At 36.8% G+C, this 24,041-nt stretch overlaps 1 protein-coding gene across 1 annotated transcript in view; it reads left to right on the plus strand.

The window, feature by feature from the left end:
- The window catches only part of Eys (eyes shut homolog), a 1,705,088-nt gene that overhangs the window by 871,378 nt on the left and 809,669 nt on the right, over positions 1-24,041 (plus strand). Inside the window, 1 exon segment of the mRNA XM_047559194.1 lies at positions 20,505-20,617. Coding sequence (XP_047415150.1) covers positions 20,505-20,617 — 113 coding nt within the window.

The following is a 24,041-nucleotide window of genomic DNA, read 5'->3' on the forward strand; positions in this document are numbered from 1 at the left end:
AAGATAGCCTTCAACAAATGGTGCTGGGAGAATTGGAAATCCATATGCAACAGAGTGAAACTAAACCCATATCTCTCACCGTGCACGAAACTAAACTCAAAATGAATTAAGAACCTTGGAATCAGACCAGAGACCCTGCAGATTACAAAAGAAAAAGTAGGTCCAGATCTTCAACATGTCGGTTTAGGACCAGACTTCCTCAACAGACTCCCATAGCACAAGAAATAAAAGCAAGAATCAATAACTGGGATAGATTCAAACTAAAAAGCTTTCTCTCAGCAAAAGAAACTATCAGCAATGCGAAGAAAGAGCCTACAGAGTGGGAGAAAATCTTTGCCACTCATACTTCAGATAGAGCACTAATTTCCAGAATCTATAAAGAACTCAAAAAACTCTACACCAAGAATGCAAATAACCCAATCGACAAATGGGCTAAGGAAATGAACAGACACTTCACAGAAGAAGATCTATAAGCAATCAACAAACATATGGAAAAATGTTCAACATCTCTAGTAATAAGAGAAATGCAAATCAAAATCACCCTAAGATTCCATCTCACCCCAATTAGAATGGCGATTATCAAGAATACAAGCAACAACAGGTGTTGGCGAGGATGTGAGGAGAAAGGTACACTCAAACATTGCTGGTGGGGCTGAAAATTACTTCAGTCACTCTGGAAAGTAGTGTGGAGATTCCTCAGAAAACTTGGAATGGACCATCATTTGATTCAGCTGTCCCACTCCTTGGTCTAGACCCAAAGGACTTAAAATCAGCATACTACAGAGATACAGCCACATCAATGTTCACAGCTGCTCAATTCACAAAAGCCAGACTGTGGAACCAACCTAGATGCCCTTCAGATGATGAATGGATAAAAAAACTGTGGTATATATATACAAGGGAATATTACTCAGCCATAAAGAATGATAAAATTATGGCATTTGCAGGCAAATGGATGAAATTGGAGAATATCATGCTAAGTGAGATAAACCAATCTCAAAAAACCAAAGGACGAATGATCTTGCTGATAAGTGGATGATGACACATAATGGGGGGTGGGAGGGGTTAGTGTTAGGGTTAGAGTTAGTGTTGGGGGGGCAAGAATGGAGGAAGGGCTGTATAGAGGGAAAAGAAGGGTGGGAGGGGTGGGCAGAAGGGAAAAAATAACAGAATGAATCAAACAACATTACTCTATGTAAATTTATGATTACACAAATGGTATGCCTTTACTCCATGTACAAACAGAGAAACAACATGTATCCCATTTGTTTACAATAAAAAAAGAAAGAAAAATAGGAATCAAAAAGAAAATAATATTGCATTATATAAGAATTGTCATTTTGCGTTGCCAGACATGTTATGCTAAGCAGCTGTTGATGGGTACAGAGGCACTTGGAGTGTTCCCATAGGAGAAGCATTTCCTACATAATATGGAGTCTCAGGGGAAAACGGAGTCTGTTTAGTCATGGCCCAGATAGCCTGGTCTATAAAACTCCATAGAGTCAAGTACGTCAACCCATCACAAGTTTAAATTTTCTGACTAAAAGAATAAATGTCATTTCCATAGTTAGGTCCCTTTTTTTATTATTTTTATTTAGCTTTTAAGATTTTACAGAGGCTCTCTACACGGGGCAATCCAAGATGGCGGTCTAGAGGGAGACTGCACCCCCAGTCGCTCCAGAACCCAGGAGTTAAGAAGGGGAGGCATTGAGAGACTCCGACTGAAATAGAGCCACAGGTGAGTCTGCCCACTGGGTAAAGCTCGGCCCGGGTGGCAGGCCCAGATAGAGGTGGTTTATCGAAGCCGGGCAGGGCAGCTAGAGTCTTCCCAAGGTAGCCTTCCACACTCCGGCAGTGGGCTCCTCCCACACGGCCAGCTGCACGGTGCAGGCCCACAGTGAGAGCATTTCCGCACAGAGCCAGTTCCAAACCGTGGAACCAGTAGGGGGCTAGGGGCAGTTTTCTTCTGATGAGCTGCTTTATCAGATTCCTCCAAGACATCAGGCTACTGAAGGCTGGGAGGTGATACACTGGAAATCTACCGGGACACTATAAGCCAGTAGCGGAAAACTGCAATATCTCAGGGTCCCACTGACAACTGACCAATATGAGAAAACAAGGGAAGAAAATGTCCCAAACAAACCTAGATACTACATCAATAAAACCCAATGACAGCACAGCAGAAGAAATGTCAGAAAGGGAGTTCAGAATGTACGTAATTAAAACGATCAGGGAAGCTAATGAGGAGATGAAAGAGCAAATGCAGGCATTGAAGGAGGAGATGAAAGAGCAAATGCAGGCATTAAATGATCGCACCAATCAACAGGTAAAAGACCAAATACGGGAAGCAAGAGATCATTTCAATAAAGAGTTAGAGATACTGAAAAAAAAAGCAAACTGAAATCCTTGAAATGAAGGAAACAATAAACCAAGTTAAAAACTCCATAGAAAGCATAACCAATAGGATAGAACACCTGGAAGACAGAACCTCAGACATTGAAGACAAATTATTTAATCTTGAAAGCAAAGTTGGCCAAACAGAAAAGATGGTAAGAAATCATGAACAGAATCTACAAGAATTATGGGATATCATGAAAAGGCCAAATTTAAGAATTATTGGGATTGAGGAAGGCTTAGAGAAACAAACCAAAGGAATGAACAATCTATTCAATGAAATAATAAGAGAAAATTTCCCAAATCTGAAGAATGAAATGGAAAACCAAGTACAAGAGGCTTATAGAACTCCAAACATACAAAATTACAACAGACCCACACCAAGGCACATTATTATGAAAATACCTAACATACAAAATAAAGACAGAATTTTAAAGGCCGCGAGAGAAAAGAATCAAATTACATTCAGAGGGAAAACAATAAGAATATCAGCAGATTTTTCAATCCAGACCCTAAAAGCTAGAAGGGCCTGGAACAACATATACCAAGCCCTGAAAGAAAATGGATGCCAACCAAGAATCTTATACCCAGCAAAACTTACCTTCAAATTTGACGATGAAATAAGATCCTTCCATGATAAACAAAAGCTAAAGGAATTTACAAAAAGAAGCCAGCATTACAGAACATTCTCAGCAAAATATTCCATGAGGAAGAGATGAAAAACAGCGATGCAAATCAGCAACAGGAGGCACTAGCCTAAAGGAATAGCCAAATAAAGGAGAAACCAAATCATGCCAAAAACAAATATGAGTCAATTGACTGGGAATACAAATCATATCACAATAATAACCCTGAATGTTAATGGCCTGAATTCATCAATCAAAAGACACAGACTGGCAGATGGATTAAAAAGAAAAATCCAACAATATGCTGCCTGCAAGAGACTCATCTCATAGAAAGAGACACCCATAGACTAAAGGTGAAAGGATGGGGAAAAACATACCATGCACACGGACACAGCAAAAAAGCTGGAGTATCCATCCTCATCTCAGATAATGTGGACTTCAAACCAAAACTAGTCAGAAGGGATAAAGAAGGACATTACATGCTGCTTAAGGGAAGCATAAATCAGCAAGACATAACAATCATAAATATCTATGCCCCGAACATTGGCTCATCCACGTACGTCAAACAAATCCTTCTCAATTCCAGAAATCAAATAGACCACAACACAATAATACTAGGCGATTTTAACACACCTCTCTCACCACTGGATAGATCATCCAAACAAAAATTGAATAAAGAAACTATTGATCTCAACAACACAATCAACAATTTAGACTTAACGGGCATATATAGAATATACCATCCAACAAAGAATGAATACACTTTCTTCTCAGCAGCACATGGATCCTTCTCTAAAATAGACCGTATTTTATGCCGCAAAGCTACTGTTAGCAAATACAAGAAGATAGAGATACTACCTTGTACTCTATCAGATCATAATGGATTGAAATTAGAAATAAATGACAGAATAAAAAACAGAAACTTCTCCAATACCTGGTGACTAAATAATACACTATTATATGATGAATGGATAACAGAAGACATCAGGAGGGAAATAAAAAAATTCTTAGAAGTAAACGAGAACAAAGACACATCATATCAAAATCTCTGGGACACTATGAAAGCAGTACTTAGAGGAAGATTTATTTCATGGGGTGTATTCAAAAAAAGAAGTAGAAATCAACAAATAAACGACTTAACACTACAGCTCAAAGCGCTAGAAAAAGAAGAGCAGACCAATACCAAAAGTAGTAGAAGACAGGAAATAGTTAAAATCAGAGCCGAAATCAATGAAATCGAAACAAAAGAAACAATTGGAAAAATTAACAAAATAAATAGTTGGTTCTTTGAAAAAATAAATAAAATTGATAAACCCTTAGCCACACTAACAAAGAGAAAGAGGGAGAAAACTCAAATTACTAAAATTCGGAATGAACAAGGAAACATCACAACAGACACGAGTGAAATACAAAACATAATTAGAAGCTATTTCGAAAATCTATACTCCAACAAAACAGAAAACCTCGAAGACATCAACAAATTTCTAGAGACATATGAATTACCTAAACTGAACGAGGAGGACATACACAACTTAAATAAACCAATTTCAAGCAATGAAATAGAAGAGGTCATCAAAAGCCTACCAACAAAGAAAAGTCCAGGACCAGATGGGTTCTCAGCCGAGTTCTACAAACCTTTAAAGAAGAGCTCATTCCAATACTCCTCAAACTATTCGATGAAATAGAAGAGGAGGGAACCCTCCCAAACTCGTTCTATGAAGCCAATATCACCCTTATACCTAAACCAGACAGAGACACATCGAGGAAAGAAAATTTCAGACCAATATCTTTAATGAACATCGACACAAAAATTCTCAACAAAATTTTAGCAAATCGCATACAAATATATATTAAAAAGATAGTGCACCATGATCAAGTGGGTTTTATCCCAGGGATGCAAGGTTGGTTCAACATTCGGAAATCAATAAATGTCATTCACCATATCAACAGACTTAAAGTTAAGAATCACATGATTATTTCAATAGATGCAGAAAAAGCATTTGATAAAATACAGCATCTGTTCATGCTCAAAACACTAGAAAAAATTGGGGTAGTGGGAACATTCCTAAACATTATAAAGGCAATCTACGCTAAGCCCATGGCTAATATCATTCTAAATGGTGAAAAACTGACAGCGTTCCCCCTAAAAACTGGAAAAAGGCAGGGATGCCCTCTTTCACCACTTCTATTCAACATCGTCCTTGAGACTCTAGCCAGAGCAATCAGACAAACCAAAGAAATTAAAGGGATACGAATAGGAAAAGAAGAACTCAAACTATCCCTGTTCGCTGATGACATGATTATATATTTAGAGGAACCTGGAAATTCCACCAGAAAACTTTTAGAACTCATAAGTGAATTCAGTAAAGTAGCAGGTTACAAGATCAATGCTCATAAATCCAATGCATTTTTATACATAAGTGATGAATCTTCAGAAAGAGAAGTTAGGAAAACTACCCCATTCACAATAGCATCGAAAAAAATAAAATACTTGGGAATCAATCTCACAAAAGAGGTGAAAGACCTCCTGAATGAGATCTACAGAACACTAAAGAAAGAAATTAAAGAAAACCTTAGAAGATGGAAAGTTCTCCCATGTTCTTGGATAGGCAGAATTAATATTGTCAAAATGGCTGTACTACCTAAAGTGCTATACAGATTCAATGCAATTCCAATTAAAATCCCAATGATGTACCTTACAGAAATAGAGCAAGCAATTATGAAATTCATCTGGAAGAATACAAAACCTAGAATAGCTAAAGCTATCCTCAGTAGCAAGAGCGAAGCAGGGGGTATTGCAATACCAGATCTTCAACTCTACTACAAAGCAATAGTAACAAAAACGGCATGGTATTGGTACCAAAATAGACAGGTAGATCAATGGTACAGAATAGAGGACATGGACACTAACCCAAATAAATACAATTTTCTCATACTAGACAAAGGTTCCAACAATATGCAATGGAGAAAAGATAGCCTCTTCAACAAATGGTGCTGGGAAAACTGGAAAACCATATGCAATAGAATGAAATTAAACCCCTATCTCTCACCCTACACAAAACTCAACTCAAAATGGATCAAGGACCTCGGAATCAGACCAGAGACCCTGCATCTTATAGAAGAAAAAGTAGGTCCAAATCTTCAACTTGTTGGCTTAGGATCAGACTTCCTTAACAGGACTCCCATAGCACAAGAAATAAAAGCAAGAATCAACAACTGGGATAGATTCAAACTAAAAAGCTTTCTCTCAGCAAAGGAAACTATCAGAAATGTGAAGAGAGAGCCTACGGAGTGGGAGAATATCTTTGCCAACCATACCTCAGATAGAGCACTAATTTCCAGAATCTATAAAGAACTCAAAAAACTCTACACGAAGAATACAAATAATCCAATCAACAAATGGGCTAATGAAATGAACAGACACTTCACAGAAGAAGATGTACAAGTAATCAACAGATATCTGAAAAAATGTTCAACATCCCTAGTGAGGGAAATGCAAATCAAAACTACCCTAAGATTTCATCTCACCCCAATTAGAATGGCGATTATCAAGAATACAAGCAACAATAGGTGTTGGCGAGGATGTGGTGAAAAAGGAACCCTCATACATTGCTGGTGGGGTTGCAAATTAGTGCAACCACTCTGGAAGGCAGTTTGGAGATTCCTTAGAAAACTTGGAATGGAACTACCATTTGACCCAGCTATCCCACTCCTTGGCCTCTACCCAAAGTACTTAAAATCAGCATACTACAGAGATTCAGCCACATCAATGTTCATTGCTGCTCAATTCACCATAGCCAGATTGTGGAACCAACCTAGATGCCCTTCAGTTGATGAATGGATAAAGAAACTGTGGCATATTTATACAATGGAATACTCTGCAATGAAGAATGATAAAATTATGGCATTTGTAGGCAAATGGACGAAATTGGAGAATATCATGCTAAGTGAGATAAGCCAATCTCAAAAAACTAAAGGACGGGGAGGTTCAAGATGGCGGACTAGAGGGCGGCTGCATTTCATGTTGCTCCAGGACTCAAGATTCAAAAGAGGAGATAGTGACTTGGGCCCCGATGGGGCAGTAGCCCCGGAGCGCAGAGAACTTTGTGAACTAGAGTGACTCGGCGGGTCGCCCCTCCCCCGCCAGAGCGGTAAACACGGACAGCGTAGCGGAGCGAAAAATGGCAGATTGAAGTTTCCAGGACCGCGGGCAGATTCTCTAACCTAAGGAGACTCGTCTGTGAAGGGTGAGGCTCCCAAGCCCAGGAGGGAGGTCCGGGCCCCTGGGAACGTTGCCTGCGAAGGCTGCCCTGCCCAGGCGGCAAGACACACCTCACCCGCCAGAGCAGTGAACTCGGAAAGCGAGGAACTTTGCAAAGGAGGTTGTGCGACACACCGCTTGGTTTTGAAGCGATCTGCCAGGGCTCCAGCAGCTGCCAGAGAAAGAGTGGCTGCCAGAGAAAGAGAACGTTGCCTGCGAAGGCTGCCCTGCCCAGGCGGCGAGTTGTTTGGATCCAGCAACAGCCTGAGCAACGAGGAGGGGACTGCCCAGAGGAGGTGGAGGTACGCAGTGAGTGGCTTGGTCTCCAAGCGCCCACACAGAGCACCAGGTGGCTGTCTGGAGGAAGAGACGAGCGACGGGTCACTGGGGCTTGGAACATATGTACGAGGCTCCAAGTGACTGGTCAGAGGGCGGGTCGCATAGCCAGGCGATTAGGTGCATAACAAGGTCCGGTCCAGGGACCTAGGCACCTTTTCTTGAATGAACTACACAGAGACAAGCTGAGGGGCGAAGTGAAGGTTCCAGGACTTCGGGCAGCTTCTCTAAGAAGGGACAACCTAAGGAGACTCGTCTACGAAGGGTGAGGCTCCCAGGCCCAGGAGAGCTACACAGAGACCAGCTGAGGGGTGGAGCGAAGGTTCCAGGACTTCGGGCAGCTTCTCTGAGGAGGAGCCACCTAAGGAGACTCATCTGCAAAGGGCAGGGCTCCCAAGCCCAGGAGGTAGGTCCAGGCCCCTGGAAACGTTGCTTGGGAAGGCTACCCTGCCCAGGCGGTAGTTGTGGACTGAGGGGAACCTCTAGGAGGGGAACGGACTAGCGAGACCTCCCCACCGGGTGGGTCTTCCCCGAGGAGTGAGGTTTTCCCACAAAGACGGTAAAACCAGAGACACAGGCCCAAACAGGCACTGCCTCAGCCCGCAGTCTAGTTCCCCTTTGGATGACCATTGGTCAACAAGTAGAGGCACCTCTGCCCTCTAGCAGGGAATATACCCCACCTGAAGACCACCACCCCTAGAGAGGCAGCTACCTAGGGGAACACCGAAGTATCAACTTCCTCTAAGACTTCAGGCTACTGCAGGATAAGAGGGGATACACTAGCAATCTTCAGGGACATTATAAGTCAATAGAGGAAATCTGCAACATCTCTGTAGTCCACTGATACCTGAACAATATGAGAAAACAAGGGAAGAAAATGCCTCAAACAAATCTGGATGTTATATCAATAAAATCCAATGACAGCATGGCAGAAGAAATGTCAGAAAGGGAGTTCAGAATGTACATAATCAACATGATAAGGGAAGCAAACGATGAAATGAAAGAGCAAATGCAGGCATTGAATGAACGCACCAATAGACAGTTAAAAGAGCAAATACAGGAAGCAAAAGACCATTTCAATAAAGAGTTAGAGATATTGAAAAAAAACCAAACAGAAATCCTTGAAATGCAGGAAACAATAAACCAAATTAAGAACTCCATAGAAAGCACAACCAATAGGATACAACACCTGGAAGACAGAACCTCAGATATTGAAGACAAAATATTTAACCTCGAAAACAAAGTCGAACAAACAGAGAAGATGGTAAGAAATCATGAACAGAATCTCCAAGAACTATGGGATACCATGAAAAGGCCAAATTTGAGAATTATTGGGATTGAGGAAGGCTTAGAGAAACAAACCAAAGGAATACACAACCTATTCAATGAGATAATTTCAGAAAATTTCCCAAATCTGAAGAACGAAATGGAAAATCAAGTTCAAGAGGCTTACAGGACTCCAAATACACAAAATTACAACAGACCCACACCAAGGCACATTATAATGAAAATACCTAACATACAAAATAAAGACAGAATCTTAAAGGCTGTGAGAGAAAAGAACCAAATTACATTCAGGGGGAAGCCAATACGGATATCAGCAGATTTTTCAATCCAGACCCTAAAAGCTAGAACGGCCTGGAATAACATTTTTCAAGCCCTAAAAGAAAATGGATGCCAACCAAGAATCTTATACCCAGCAAAACTTACCTTCAGATTTGACGACGAAATAAAATCCTTCCATGATAAACAAAAGCTAAAAGAATATACAAAAAGAAAGCCAGCATTACAGAACATTCTCAGCAAAATATTCCATGAAAAAGATATGAAAAACAAAGAAGCAAATCAGCAAAGGGAGGAGATATCCTAAAGGAACTCTCAAATAAAGAGGAACCAAGTTGTGTCAAAAATAAGCAAATAAATGAATAAAATGAGTCAAATGACCGGGAATACAAATCATATCTCAATAATAACCCTGAATATTAACGGCCTGAATTCATCAATCAAAAGACATAGACTGGCAGATTGGATAAAAAAGAAAGATCCAACAATATGTTGCCTGCAAGAGACTCACCTCATAGAAAGAGATACCCATAGACTATAGGTGAAAGGATGGGAAAAAACTTACCATGCACATGGACCCAGCAAAAAAGCTGGGGTATCCATCCTCATTTCAGATAAAGTGGACTTCAAGCCAAAGTTAATCAGAAGGGATAAAGAAGGACATTTCATAATGCTTAAGGGAACCATAAATCAGCAAGACATAACAATCATAAATATCTATGCCCCAAACAGTGGCTCACCCATGTATGTCAAACAAATCCTTCTCAATCTCAGAAACCAAATAGACCACAATACAATAATACTAGGTGATTTTAACACACCTCTCTCACCACTGGACAGATCTTCCAAACAAAAATTGAACAAAGAAACCATAGATCTCAATAACACAATCAATAATTTAGACTTAACAGACATTTATAGAATATACCATCCAACGAAGAGTGAATACACTTTCTTCTCAGCAGCACATGGATCCTTCTCTAAAATAGACCATATATTATGCCACAAAGCTAATGTTAGCAAATACAAGAAGATAGAGACACTTCCTTGTATTTTATCAGACCATAATGGATTGAAACTAGAAATAAATGAAAGAGTAAAAAACAGAAATTACTCCAACACCTGGAGATTAAACAATATGCTATTATATGAGGAATGGATAACAGAAGATATTAGGAAGGAAATTAAAAAATTCCTAAAGGTAAACGAGAACAAAGAAACATCGTATCAAAATCTCTGGGACACTAGGAAAGCGGTACTTAGAGGAAGATTTATTTCATGGAGCGCATTTAATAAAAGAAGTAAAACTCAAAAAATAAATGACCTAACACTACAGCTCAAAACTCTAGAAAAAGAAGAACAGACCAACACCAAAAGTAGTAGAAGACAGGAAATAGTTAAACTCAGAGCTGAAATCAACGAAATTGAAACGAAAGAAACAATACAAAAAATTGACAAAATAAATAGTTGGTTCTTCGAAAAAATAAACAAAATTGATAAACCGTTAGCCACACTAACCAAGAGAAGACGAGAGAAAACCCAAATCACCAAAATTCGGAATGAACAAGGAAATATCACAACAGACACGACTGAAATACAAAACATAATTAGAAGCTATTTTGAAAATCTATATTCCAACAAAATAGAAAATTTCGAAGATATCAACAAGTTTCTAGAGACCTATGAATTGCCTAAACTAAACGAGGAGGACATACACAATTTAAATAGACCAATTTTAAGTAATGAAATAGAAGAAGTCATCAAAAGCCTACCAACAAAGAAAAGTCCAGGACCTGATGGTTTCTCATCCGAGTTCTACAAAACCTTTAAAGAAGAGCTCATTCCAATACTTTTCAAAGTATTCCATGAAATAGAAGAGGAGGGAACCCTCCCAAACTCATTCTACGAAACCAATATCACCCTGATACCTAAACCAGACAGAGACACATCGAGGAAAGAAAATTTCAGACCAATATCCTTAATGAACATCGACGCAAAAATTCTCAACAAAATTTTAGCAAATCGCATACAAAAATGTATTAAAAAGATAGTGCACCATGATCAAGTGGGTTTCATCCCAGGGATGCAAGGTTGGTTCAACATCAGGAAATCAATAAATGTAATTCACCACATCAACAGACTTAAAGTCAAGAATCACATGATTATTTCAATAGATGCAGAAAAAGCATTTGATAAAATACAGCACCCCTTCATGCTCAAAACACTAGAAAAAATAGGGATAGTGGGAACGTTCCTTAACATTGTAAAGGCCATCTATGCTAAGCCCATGGCTAATATTATTCTTAATGGTGAAAAACTGAAAGCATTCCCCCTAAAATCTGGAACAAGGCAGGGATGCCCTCTCTCACCACACCTATTCAATATCGTCCTTGAAACTCTAGACAGAGCAATTAGACAGACCAAAGAAATTAAAGGAATACGAATAGGAAAAGAAGAACTCAAACTATCCCTATTTGCTGATGATATGATTATATACTTAGAGGAACCAGGAAATTCCACCAGAAAACTCTTAGAACTCATAAGTGAATTCAGTAAAGTAGCAGGATACAAGATCAATGCTCATAAATCCAATGCATTTTTATACATAAGTGATGAATCTTCAGAAAGAGAAGTTAGGAAAACTACTCCATTCACAATAGCCTCGAAAAAAATAAAATACTTGGGAATCAATCTCACAAAAGAGGTGAAAGACCTCTACAATGAGAACTACAGAACACTAAAGAAAGAAATTAAGGAACACCTTAGAAGATGGAAAGATCTCCCATGTACCTGGATAGGCAGAATTAATATCGTCAAAATGGCCATACTACCAAAAGTGCTATACAGATTCAATGCAATTCCAATTAAAATCCCAACAATGTACCTTACAGAAGTAGAACAAGCAATCATGAAATTCATCTGGAAGAATAAGAAACCCAGAATTGCTAAAGCAATCCTTCGCAGGAAAAATGAAGCAGGGGGTATTTCAATACCTGAACTTCAACTGTACTACAAAGCAATAGTAACAAAAACGGCATGGTATTGGTACCAAAATAGACAGGTAGATCAATGGTACAGAATAGAGGACACGGACACAAACCCAAACAAATATAATTTCCTCATACTAGACAAAGGTGCCAAAAATATGCAATGGAGAAAAGATAGCCTCTTCAATAAATGGTGCTGGGAAAACTGGAAATCCATATGCAACAAAATGAAAATAAACCCATATCTCTCACCATGCACAAAACTAAACTCAAAATGGATTAAGGACCTCGGAATCAGACCAGAGACCCTGCATCTTATAGAAGAAAAAGTAGGTCCAGATCTTCAACATGTCAGCTTAGGACCAGACTTTCTCAACAGGACTCCTATAGCACAAGAAATAAAAGCAAGAATCAACAACTGGGATAGATTCAAACTAAAAAGCTTTCTCTCAGCAAAGGAAACTATCAGCAATGTGAAGAAAGAGCCTACAGAGTGGGAGAAAATCTTTGCCAATCACACTTCAGATAGAGCACTAATCTCCAGAATCTATAAAGAACTCAAAAAACTCAACACCAAGACTACAAATAATCCAATCGACAAATGGTCTAAGGAAATGAACAGACACTTCACAGAAGAAGACCTACAAACAATCAACAAACATATGGAAAAATGTTCAACATCTCTGGTAATAAAAGAAATGCAAATCAAAACCACCCTAAGATTCCATCTCACCCCAATCAGAATGGCGATTATCAAGAACACAAGCAACAACAGGTGTTGGCGAGGATGTGGGGAAAAAGGTACACTCATACATTGCTGGTGGGGTTGCAAATTAGTGCAACCACTCTGGAAGGCAGTATGGAGATTCCTTAAAAAACTTGGAATGGAACTACCATTTGACCCAGCTATCCCACTCCTTGGCCTATACCCAAAGGACTTAAAATCAGCATACTACAGAGATACAGCCACATCAATGTTCATTGCTGCTCAATTCACCATAGCCAGATTGTGGAACCAACCTAGATGCCCTTCAGTTGATGAATGGATAAAGAAACTGTGGCATATATATACAATGGAATATTACTCAGCCATAAAGAATGATAAAATTATGGCATTTGCAAGCAAATGGACGAAATTGGAGAATATCATGCTAAGTGAGATAAGCCAATCTCAAAAAACCAAAGGAAGAATGATCTTGCTGATAAGTGGATGATGATACATAATGGGGCGTGGGAGGGGTTAGTTTTAGGGTTAGAGTGAGGGTTAGGGAGGGGGGCAAGAATGGGGGAAGGAAGGACTGTATAGAAGGAAAAGAGGGATGGGAGGGGTGGGGTGAAGGGGAAAAAAATAACAGAATGAATCAACCAACATCACCCTATGTAAACGTATGATTACACAAATGGTATGCCTTTACTCTATGTACAAACAGAGAAAGAACATGTATCCCATTTGTTCACAATAAATAAAAAAAAAGTAATAATTCATGTGCCAGACAATAGACATGCACAAAAATAAATAAATAAATAAATAAAATACACATAAAAAAACAAAAAACTAAAGGACGAATGATCTCGCTGATAAGCGGATGAGGACATATAATGGGGGTGGGAGGGGTTAGTATTAGGTTTAGGGTTAGGTTTAGGGTTAGGGATAAGGAGAGCGGTAAGAATGAAGGAAAGAAGGACTGTAGAGAGGGAAAAGAGGGGTGGGAGGGGTGGGGGGGAAGGGAAAAAAAATAAACATCATTGCCCTATATAAAAAAAAAAAAAAGATTTTACAGACTGCATTTTGATTCGTTGTACACAAATGGCGTACATAATTTCGTTTCTGTGTTGCACACAATGTAGATTCATACCATTCGTGTAATCATACATGTACATAGGGTAATGATGTCTGCCTCATTCCACCATTTTTCATACCCCCTCCTTCTCCTTTTCTTCTACATATTCTGAAGTTGGCCTCTTTTAAGCAGAACTATATTTATCATGGTCTGAACATTGAAAACCCCATGACAGCTAACATAAGCAATGGAAATAATTCTCCAAAAGAACTTAAGTGAAGCATCTACATAAATTATATTTTTAACCCATCAATACATATCTTATAATTGATACTTTCATTTTTTTCATGTTCTTGAATTATCACAATTGCTAGATTAGTTTTGATTTCATAAGTTAAAATTCTACTTCTTCTGGTTTTACCAAGAAGCATTTAGTCATTTTGAAATTGCTGCAGCATTCAAATGAAACCTCACACTGAACAGTCCTCCTAGTTCCATAGTAGAAAGTAGAAGACCTGAAATGAAGCCCACCATTGTTATTAGGTGTAAAAAGTTGCTAATACTTCTGTTGTAAGACAGACTCTTCACCACATATTACAGGAGCAAAAAATCAATTAAACAGCATATGAAACAAATTCTAGGAAAACATTGTGCACTCTCTTGCAGACCACTGTCTCTGCTCCAAATAAACCTCTGTAGGCTTGACTCTTAACTATGCCAACTCATCCTCTCTCCCAGGTTATTTGAGGAATGATCTTGATCCTACAGATTACTTCCATCTCATCTATCTTTATTTTCTTTGTCACAGTTGACTGTATTATCAGGATACTTTTATTCCTAACACAATTACTCTCTGGTTACATTTATATAGTTTTGAAAGATTCATAAAGTTGTGTGAAAACAACCAGTCAGCCACCACCATTCTCCCCAAGTACACTCTTGTTCTCCTTTGTAGTCAAACCTTTCCTAACCCCCAACAGAAAATGCTTTTGACAGAATTATAACTTTTTTTTAAAGATCTTTTAATTATAATATTTTTTTCTTCTTACAAATTCTGTTATTGAGCACTTATTTCTCTTGCATTTGGAATTTTATATTTTGGGAGCCAAATTTGGAAAGACTTTGATACATAAGTGCTTATAAAATAATAATAATTATTGTAACGTACTGTTTTAGCACACTGACAATATGCTATTCTATATGCTCTAACTCCTCTGCTTTTCATAACACCCTTGAGAAGAATGTATCTCATTTCACCAGTCTCTTTTTATCAATGAACAAGCAGTCCCAAAGCCACTCAGTAATCTCCCAGAAGTTAGTGGCAAAGCTATATTCATACCCAGGAAGTCTGGCCTGACATTGGTCATCTCCCAAAAACTGTTATATTGCTGAATAACAAGTCATCAAAAAGTCTGAGTTATGCAAGATGAATAAATTCTGGAGATCTGCTGTGCAGCACTCATGCCTATAGGTAATAGCAACATATTACACATTTAAAAATTTTCTAAAAGAATCAAGGTCATGTTTAGTGTTATTCCTACAATTAAAAATTCTAATTGACGACCATTAACAAAAACAGTCTTCCCAATAAGAGCCAATGGTGTACTATGGCTTAATCTTGATTCTAATAAATGAGAATTCTTCAGAAAGCCCTCACACCCAGATCTGTCAGATTTTCTCTTTAAAAGCTCTCATAATCAAAATCTTTCCACTGCTCTGTATGGGAATTTGTATCCTCCCAGATGTCAAAGAAAGACACAAAGCCTGATTCATTTGGTGAATGCATATCTGTTTTTCCTTGTCAGCCATGGAAAACACTAGCCTTAAATAATATTCATAATTTTTCTTAGATTTTTATCTTACTCATGTTATTTTGCCTATCTTACTTACATAGTGAGGGTAGAAACCTGCTTTGACTGGGCATTCTTTAAGCACTATAAATCATTGCTAGTTTCTATTTCTGTCAGTTGTGGAAATCTTCCTTAACTGTACATCATGTTGCCAATTACCAAAATTTGTTTGTATCCATCTAATATCTCTCTCCTTTCATGATTGTAACCCTGGACAGTTCCTTTCTTGTGCCATAAGATTTGTAATTTCACCTTCTCCCTACTCTCTTCTTTATAATCCAAACAGCTGTATGACTCCTGCAGTCCTGCAACATTCTAAATATACCACAATTTTAAAAACTAAATACTTGTTTTCTTAACAGGTGTGTCTGTAAAACACACTGAAATTTAAACTGTATCTAAGTAGGCTAAAAGGCACAAAAATGTTATTTAACTTTGTACTAATACACCTTAGTACAGGAGTTGTGCAATAATGGGTCCTCTGGGAGTATTCAGCATAGACTGAAAAAAAATACAATTTATTTATGATGCTGGCCGGTGTTGCATAGTCACTGACAGGGCCATGTTTACACAAGGTTTGACTCTCTGGGTAGGCAAATTATGTTTATGTCCCTTCCTCCAAACCAACAAATACAATGTCTGACAAGTGGAACACAGATTGGATCTCAGACCTCATTCTTCCTCTTTACATGATATTTTCATGCAAGGACAACCTGAATTGCATTTAAGACAGTCCTGATTATAGAGTTCATTTTGTACCTATATAGTAAACTGAATGGCTTGGTAAACTCATTTCCATTGAAGTATCAATACAGGGATTCAAGTTGCATTGACAGAAGTTGGGTTTTAGACTAATGGTCCCATTGATATTATTACATAATGATGCTTAAAACACCCATAAGTGCAGCCAGAGCCATCGCACTATGAAAGTGATAAGAAGCAGACTCTGTGCTGCAAGTGTAAATGCTGCACCCAGAGTTGTTCTCAATCCCAAGAGGGATCACTGGGCCCAGATACAATTTAAAACACAGGAGGGTGAAATAGTTCTATAGTGATGATAGAGACTAGAGATATACAGTGTGCCCTTAAAGCAGCATTATTCTTTTTGCAGCAGAAGTACCGCTGTGTCCTAATGGCAAGGAAACAGAAACATAGATCACGTCTGCTACCAGTGCTCACAATTACAAAGTCAGGAATGGGAATTCTGTGTTTACAACAGAAGAGACACAGAACAATCTATCTTTTTAATCAAGGCCCATAAAAAGTAAAATCATCTTTGACATAAAGAAGGGTTTATAAGATTGTATTTTCATGATGATTTAAATATAAAAATCAATTCTTCATATTCTAAAATTAGACTAAGAAAAGTAAGTAATTTTAATTTAGGCTATCCAATTATTAGATAATATAATAGCTAGTAAGAATTATTATAGGTTTAGGTTTAATTTTGTTTCATTTTACCAAGAATAGATGTAAATCACTTGGCACTGAGAAGGAAGATGGAATTAAAGAAATCTACATAATTCTTTGAAATAGTGACTTTTAATTTCATTAACAAACTCAAGGTAATATAAATGCTTCTCAATAATATAGAAAAAGGGTATGTTTCCAACTGTATAGATGGATGTATTTAAAGATTTTTTTCAATTCATAAACTTAAATATCACTATCATTTTTATTATAACGTACAATAACCTAAAGTAATCTTTATTCTTTACTTGAATTATTTGGTATTGTTATACTGGGACTTGTTTATTTTCTAATTTGTGTCAGATATTAGATTAATACTGTTAGTTTATCATGATTTGACCACTTCTTCTTGATTGCTAATGAAATATTTTATTTCTCAATTTTAATTACCGAAATATTTTTTAATACTTGTTTGCCCTATTACAGTACCTCAAATCTACATGGCATTCAATGGACAATGTGTTTCTTCAGCTCTGCTTCACAGGACAATTTTAAATCTCGTCCAATGGATGTCTGTTTTTCTGATTTATATTCCCTTAGTCTGTTCTCATTTCTCACTATCATGTCACCTCATGGCAGTATAAGTACCTATCTTTTTTACTTATTTCTTTATTTTTGATGAGTATGATTGGATTTCAGCATCCCTCCTATTGTGGTTTCCTATACTGCAGAGACAAACAAGTTAAAATTTACAATTTTCAAATGCTCATGAAGCTAAGGTTGTGAATATAATTGAGTCTCACCAATAATAAGGTGAAGGCTCCTGTGGTTTCTGATGGTAAAGAAGGTCATGTAGTTATGTGGTTTTCTGCAGAAGATCTCACTGTCGGTCACTGACTTCATGTATATTTAAATGTAGCACAGGCAGAAGTGGCAGCCATACCAGGCAGTTGGTGTTCTGTCAAGAACTTCAGGACAGGAAGGGCAGCTGGGGTACTGTCGTGGCAGCTTCCGAGCAACACAGCTCACCTGGATGATACAGTGTGTTCTCCAACTTAACATTACTATTTCTTACCCCATCAGCCTAGCTGAAGGGCGACTCCCAGAAAGTTCTATCTGTCCTTGGAGTTACTCCCTGGTCCTTTCTCCTGATTATTTTGTAAGCATTTAATCCAATTATAAGGTTCCCTTTGTTTAAATACCTAAAGTGGCTTGTACTTCTTGTGTTGCACTCTGACTTATTTATCTTCTATTCTAATCTTGTCCCAGGAAGGGTAGGAGTCTAACTTTAGTCAGAGACAATCTGCAAACACAAGTGCCCTAATCATTATTAGGCCCCCTCACCCCAGTCCTCCAGTTACTCTCCCTCTAACTCACCCCAGCAATGAAAAATCCTCCTGCCCTCATTTGTTTTAGGAGAGTTGAGTTCAAGTTTTCTCCATTGATACAGTCTCTTTCTTGTATTGAAATACTATTAATTAAAGTCTTTATTGTCTATTTAATTGGTCCAGTACATTTCTTTTTACTGTTCTCATGATTTAAAACTTTGCCACATCTGTCCTGGTATCAAAAACAAGAGAAAATTTATAGTATTCTAATTGCTTAAAATATATTGTGAAACATTTTAATCAATAAGAGTATATAAGGCATGTCCTTACATAAGCTATAATAAGCATATCATATTTACATCAAGAAATAAGATATTTCCAATAATTTTAGTCTCCTCTATATGCCCCTTAGAGCATATCACTGCGTCTTCAACCTGCAGTAAATATTCTGAATTTTATATTCAACATTCCATTCATATTTCTTAAATATCTCTAAGCAACATTACTAAGTTTTTATGTATTGTATGTATTGTCTTGTATTTGTATGTATTTGACTTTTATAAGAAACATTTTCAGGATGCAAGTATTTTTAAGGAATATGCTTAATGCTTAACTATGTTTGTGAGATTCATCCATATGAATTTGAATGACTGGTCAGAACAACTTTTTACAGCCTGAAAATGTTTTCTTTTCTTTTTTTCTGTATTGTCTTTTGTAGCTTCCAGAATGGAGATCCCTATGGAATCATCTCAGAACATGAAAGAGCATTGTAAAGTGGAAAGAGTCTTAGACAAAAATTTGATACACTTAGTCTTCTAGCAGATACATCTAAGATTGATCTGGACATTACCAACTACTTAAACTTGGTTCTGTTTTTTTCTTTTTATAAAGCAGCATTACATTAAATATTTTTTTTTAATTTTCCTAGAAAACTATATTTAATTTTTCTTCTAGATTTTTTCAGGAATAGTAATAGGGATATATTCTTAAGTAGAAACAAGAATAATACTTCACATATCTCAGTAGCTGCTTTTCAAGTTAAATTCTGTTGGGTAATACATAGAAAAACAAAGAAAGGTTAAAAAGTTGCAGTTATGGATGGCATAGTAAGTCAGTCAGCAGCCAGCAGTCAGCATTGGGAACTGGCTTGGAAGACCTGTTTTCCCATATAGAATGAGATATTTAAGTTAATATGATGTTGTAGCAGATATGTTAAATTTACTAAGATATTTACAAATAATTTCCTGACATGAAAAAATCAATGGTTCAAAAAATGCACCTAGTATGTACTCAGGAGACCACAGCTGATATGTTATGTTGTAGAGGGCTTAGCAATGTTAATTCTAGCTCAATGATAAAAATGATGCAATACTAGGAAGAAAACAAATAAAATGCACACACTTAAACAGTGTTTTGATATGGAAAATCAGATTGCCCTGTTTAAAGAGAATTTTTACACGGTGTGCTCAGCTGAGCTCAGACAAAATATTTACATACCATAGAATGATATCTTGAAAACAATATCAAGAAAACATTGCATAACTATATATCTATAGCGTTGTTTTCCTTCAGTTTAAAATTCATATTAAATAGAATTATGGACTGTGTTTATTCCATTGCCTTCTACTGATTTTATCCAAGGTAAAAAAAAAAAAATGAAGACATCTGAAGATATATTGTTGAATGACATCATGAATAAAGTCTAAAACTTTATTTTGACATGCATTTGCTTCCACTATTACATAATATGTGATTTTAGAGAAAAAATTTAAATTTTCTGAGTTCAATCTCCTCATGTACTAGAGATACTAATAATAACTACCTGATAAAATTATCATGAAGATGAACTGACATAAATTGTATGAAACAACTAGGCCAGTTATCACAAATAGTAAATACCAATAAAAATAAGCTGTTGCCATTATTATTATTGGAAATCAAATGTGTGTTTGGGGTTTTGTTTAACAGGATGGTCTGGACATCACTGTGAGAAGGGACTTGACATTCCCCACTCATGTACTCCCAGGTTATGCATGGAAGATGAATCTGGCTCCACTTGTTTATGCATACCCGGATCTGTGGTAAAGATTATTTATCAGAGATTATTGTTGTGATAATTGCTCTTTTCATTGTATTTTAAAGTCAGGAAATAATAGAATAACATATGATGAAAATGGGCTTGGTAAAAATCTCCAGTGCTTCTCTCCTTCTCTGAACACACTATACTTTGTTCATCTTTCCCCTTACCCTTTTTGTTATCCATCACTTGCACCCTCAGCCCTCACTTTTAGGAGAAAAGCATTCTAATAAATTGATCCATACCAAGGTACAAGTCACTTAATGCATTGTCCTTTAATGTTTAATGCATTTGGAAGGCGGATGCCAGTAGAGGAATTGCTTAATACTGTCAGAGTCTTGGCAGAATTTCTGTCTTGTCCAAGGACACAGTGCTACTTCCAGGGTGGGCTCAGAGTATTGTACGTTCAAGGAGGATGAATCTGCTTCTTCAGCAAATTTGAACTAGATTGAACTCCATTAATACTAAAATGGACTTCCCTTGCTAAAAATGTCTCTATTAAAATACAGCTTTAGACCACAATACTTTATTAAAACTGACCACAGCACATGAATATAGTTAGAGAACAGCATTTGACAAAACTGCTATCAGGAATTTTAATGTTTATTTAGATATTAAATGTATCAATATAATTGATAGATGGACCAGTCTTAACTAAGACTAAAGCAAAATAATTAGAGAAATTTGTATTCAGGGAACCTACTCCAAGATTAGAGAAAAGGCTTGGTTGGTGTCTAAAGAAGATGCACAAGAACAACTGGAGCTAGAGATATCTTTCCAGAGCTGGAAGATCAGAAAAATAGATCAACAAAAATCTTTGGAGATGATTAAGTCTCAGTAACTATCACCAAAAGAATTTGAGAAAGCCATTGTAGAAAATCAAAATTTATAAATCATCTTGTATATTTACTCTTATACACAGTCAATACAGTATAACATAACATCTGTGTAAATGGCATTAAGTTTTTCAAATTATGAGGAATACTCAAGTATTACATTTGTAGTTTTATAAGAAACACCAAGAAAATACAAAGCATTGTATCTTTTGTCTGAACAAACCTTAGTAATTCTCATGTTAAGTCCATTTATGTTAACCTGAACTTGCCTCCAAAATTCTCTTTTGCTACACCTTTAGAGAAATGTCACTTTTCATATTTCTTTTATTTATTTACACTATTTTAAAAGCTGTCACTAATTATACTGTTATATAAAATGTTAATTCAGCAACATGTTTGTAGGATTAGAGAAGATTAATATGTCTACAATTTTTTTTTTTTTTATGAAAAATAACTTGGGGACTGAACAGCCCCTGCTGGATAGGAGATTTGAAAGCTCTATTTTACTTTATTTCAAAGAATTAATTTTTGGTAGATAACATTAAACACATGAACTCCCTGGTTTATCTTCGTTTAAAGTTATGACAATTGCTGACAAGCTGATAATTAGTGTGGATTATTCATTTTAACAGATCCAATTGCAAAAATGTATCAAAACAAGGTGAAAGTACTTACATTATTCTGAAATTCAAAGGCTATGTATAAAAATCTGTGACAGAATACAATTTATTGGATGCCCTTGACTTGCTAAAAAATTCAAGACAAATGATCTTCTTCTTTTTAATTTGATCAGAACTGCTCATTTTCTCCATAAATGAATTTCCAGCAAAGGAGATTTATCCATACATTAACCCACGGCTGTCAATGGATCAGGCTTACTGCATTTTGCAAATGACAGCAGTCAATAAAAGTTGATTACATTCTATAAACTAGAACAGAGATATTTATGTACTGTGGAAGTTGTATTTATATTAAACACAATGAGGAAAAAAGAAGAAACTATTTTTCTGAATGAGAAGAAATAGCTCCAAGTTCTCCAGCAATATAGTATATTTGTGGTACCTGACTTTAAATGTCATCCTCAAAATACAGACCCAAAAAGCAGGGCAGAGGGAAGCAAGACTGTCTGATATTTGACTGTGGTTTGGGTGTTTATTTCTTCATGACATTGTTCACAAGTGTTTGCTAAGTATTTACTGTGTTCAAGATGCCATGACTCATAGTATTTACAGTTTATTTTCCTCATAGAGTAAATAAGCAATGATACAATTCTTAGACAAACACCTAATTCATTTTTTTCATTACTTATCTTAAATATTTATTAAGAATCCATTCCGTAAATTGGTACTATGTTAGATACCAGTTCATTTGCTCTCTCTCTTTGGTATTAAATGGTTGGCAGATCAAACCCAGGAAGTAGGTCATGTGATGCTGTGGGCAGGAGCATATAATGACCAGGACAGTCATAAGCGGGACAAGGATCTCAACCAGAGTCCCCAGGGCAGAAGCCAGGTGAAGAACAAGGAGTTGGGGGCATGTGCAAGTGTGATCTCCAAAAGAGAGTAACAAGAATATGTATGTGAGACTGAGCAAAGAGAGCGAGTCAGGCAGGGATGGTTCCAAATTCATTTTTTAAGAAAAGAGGTGTTTTATTGCTTTTGACATTTATATACAGTAGGAAACAAATTTTTGGTATGTTAGATCATTCAAAGCTCATTCTTTGGACACTCACCATAGCAAAATAGTTGAAAATCTTATAGAGAAATACAGGAACACACACCATTCTTACATTCAAATTAGGCAAAAAGGATAGACTCACACCTTTTGAATGTGTTAATAAACCAACAACAATTCTTCTCTTCAGGGGAGATTTGATACTTTGTCTCAATATATATTGAGCATTATCTTGTGTAGATCCCCAAAACAATATAAAAAATTAATTGATTTTAATCTCTTACTCAACGTGGCCATTGACATACATGGGGCAGATGAGCATGCAGGGGATAATAATGAAGTCAGCTATGGGTTCAAATTGCAGGAAGCTGCATGATGAGGGAAATGAAGGAAATAATGAGGACACTATTTGTGGTAATAATATTGAAAAAATTATAAGGCAATTGGCAAACAATGTGCAAATCATTAGGAGAGCTTTCTCAAGGGACAAAATAGTAGGACTTTCTCCTGAGGTTTAGATAAACACTTCTGAAAGTGCTGGCATTTAATCTGAACCTCATATAGGAAGACAACCCTGAGGGATTGCTCGAAACTGTTAATGAGGCTAAATATCAGTAGACATCAGAAAAAATAGCTCAATCGACCCCTCAAAACATTTCCACATGTGTGTTCCAAAAACAGTGAGTTAATATTTTATAACTCAAGGATTATGATGATTTTTGAGGAGGAAAAAGTGCAAACTGGAATGAAGATATATTTTTACTGTGCAAAGAGAAAGTAATTTGCAGTCAATACAAATATTTTATAATGGAAAATGTAGTTTTATATTTTCAGAAGTAGATTATTGTAAATAACAAACTGTCCTATATCTTCTATAAATAGACATGGTCCAACTATTACCCATAATCTAGGTAACAT

Source organism: Sciurus carolinensis, chromosome 7 (assembly GCF_902686445.1).
Source record: "Sciurus carolinensis chromosome 7, mSciCar1.2, whole genome shotgun sequence".
NCBI classification, from domain to species: Eukaryota; Metazoa; Chordata; class Mammalia; order Rodentia; family Sciuridae; genus Sciurus; species Sciurus carolinensis.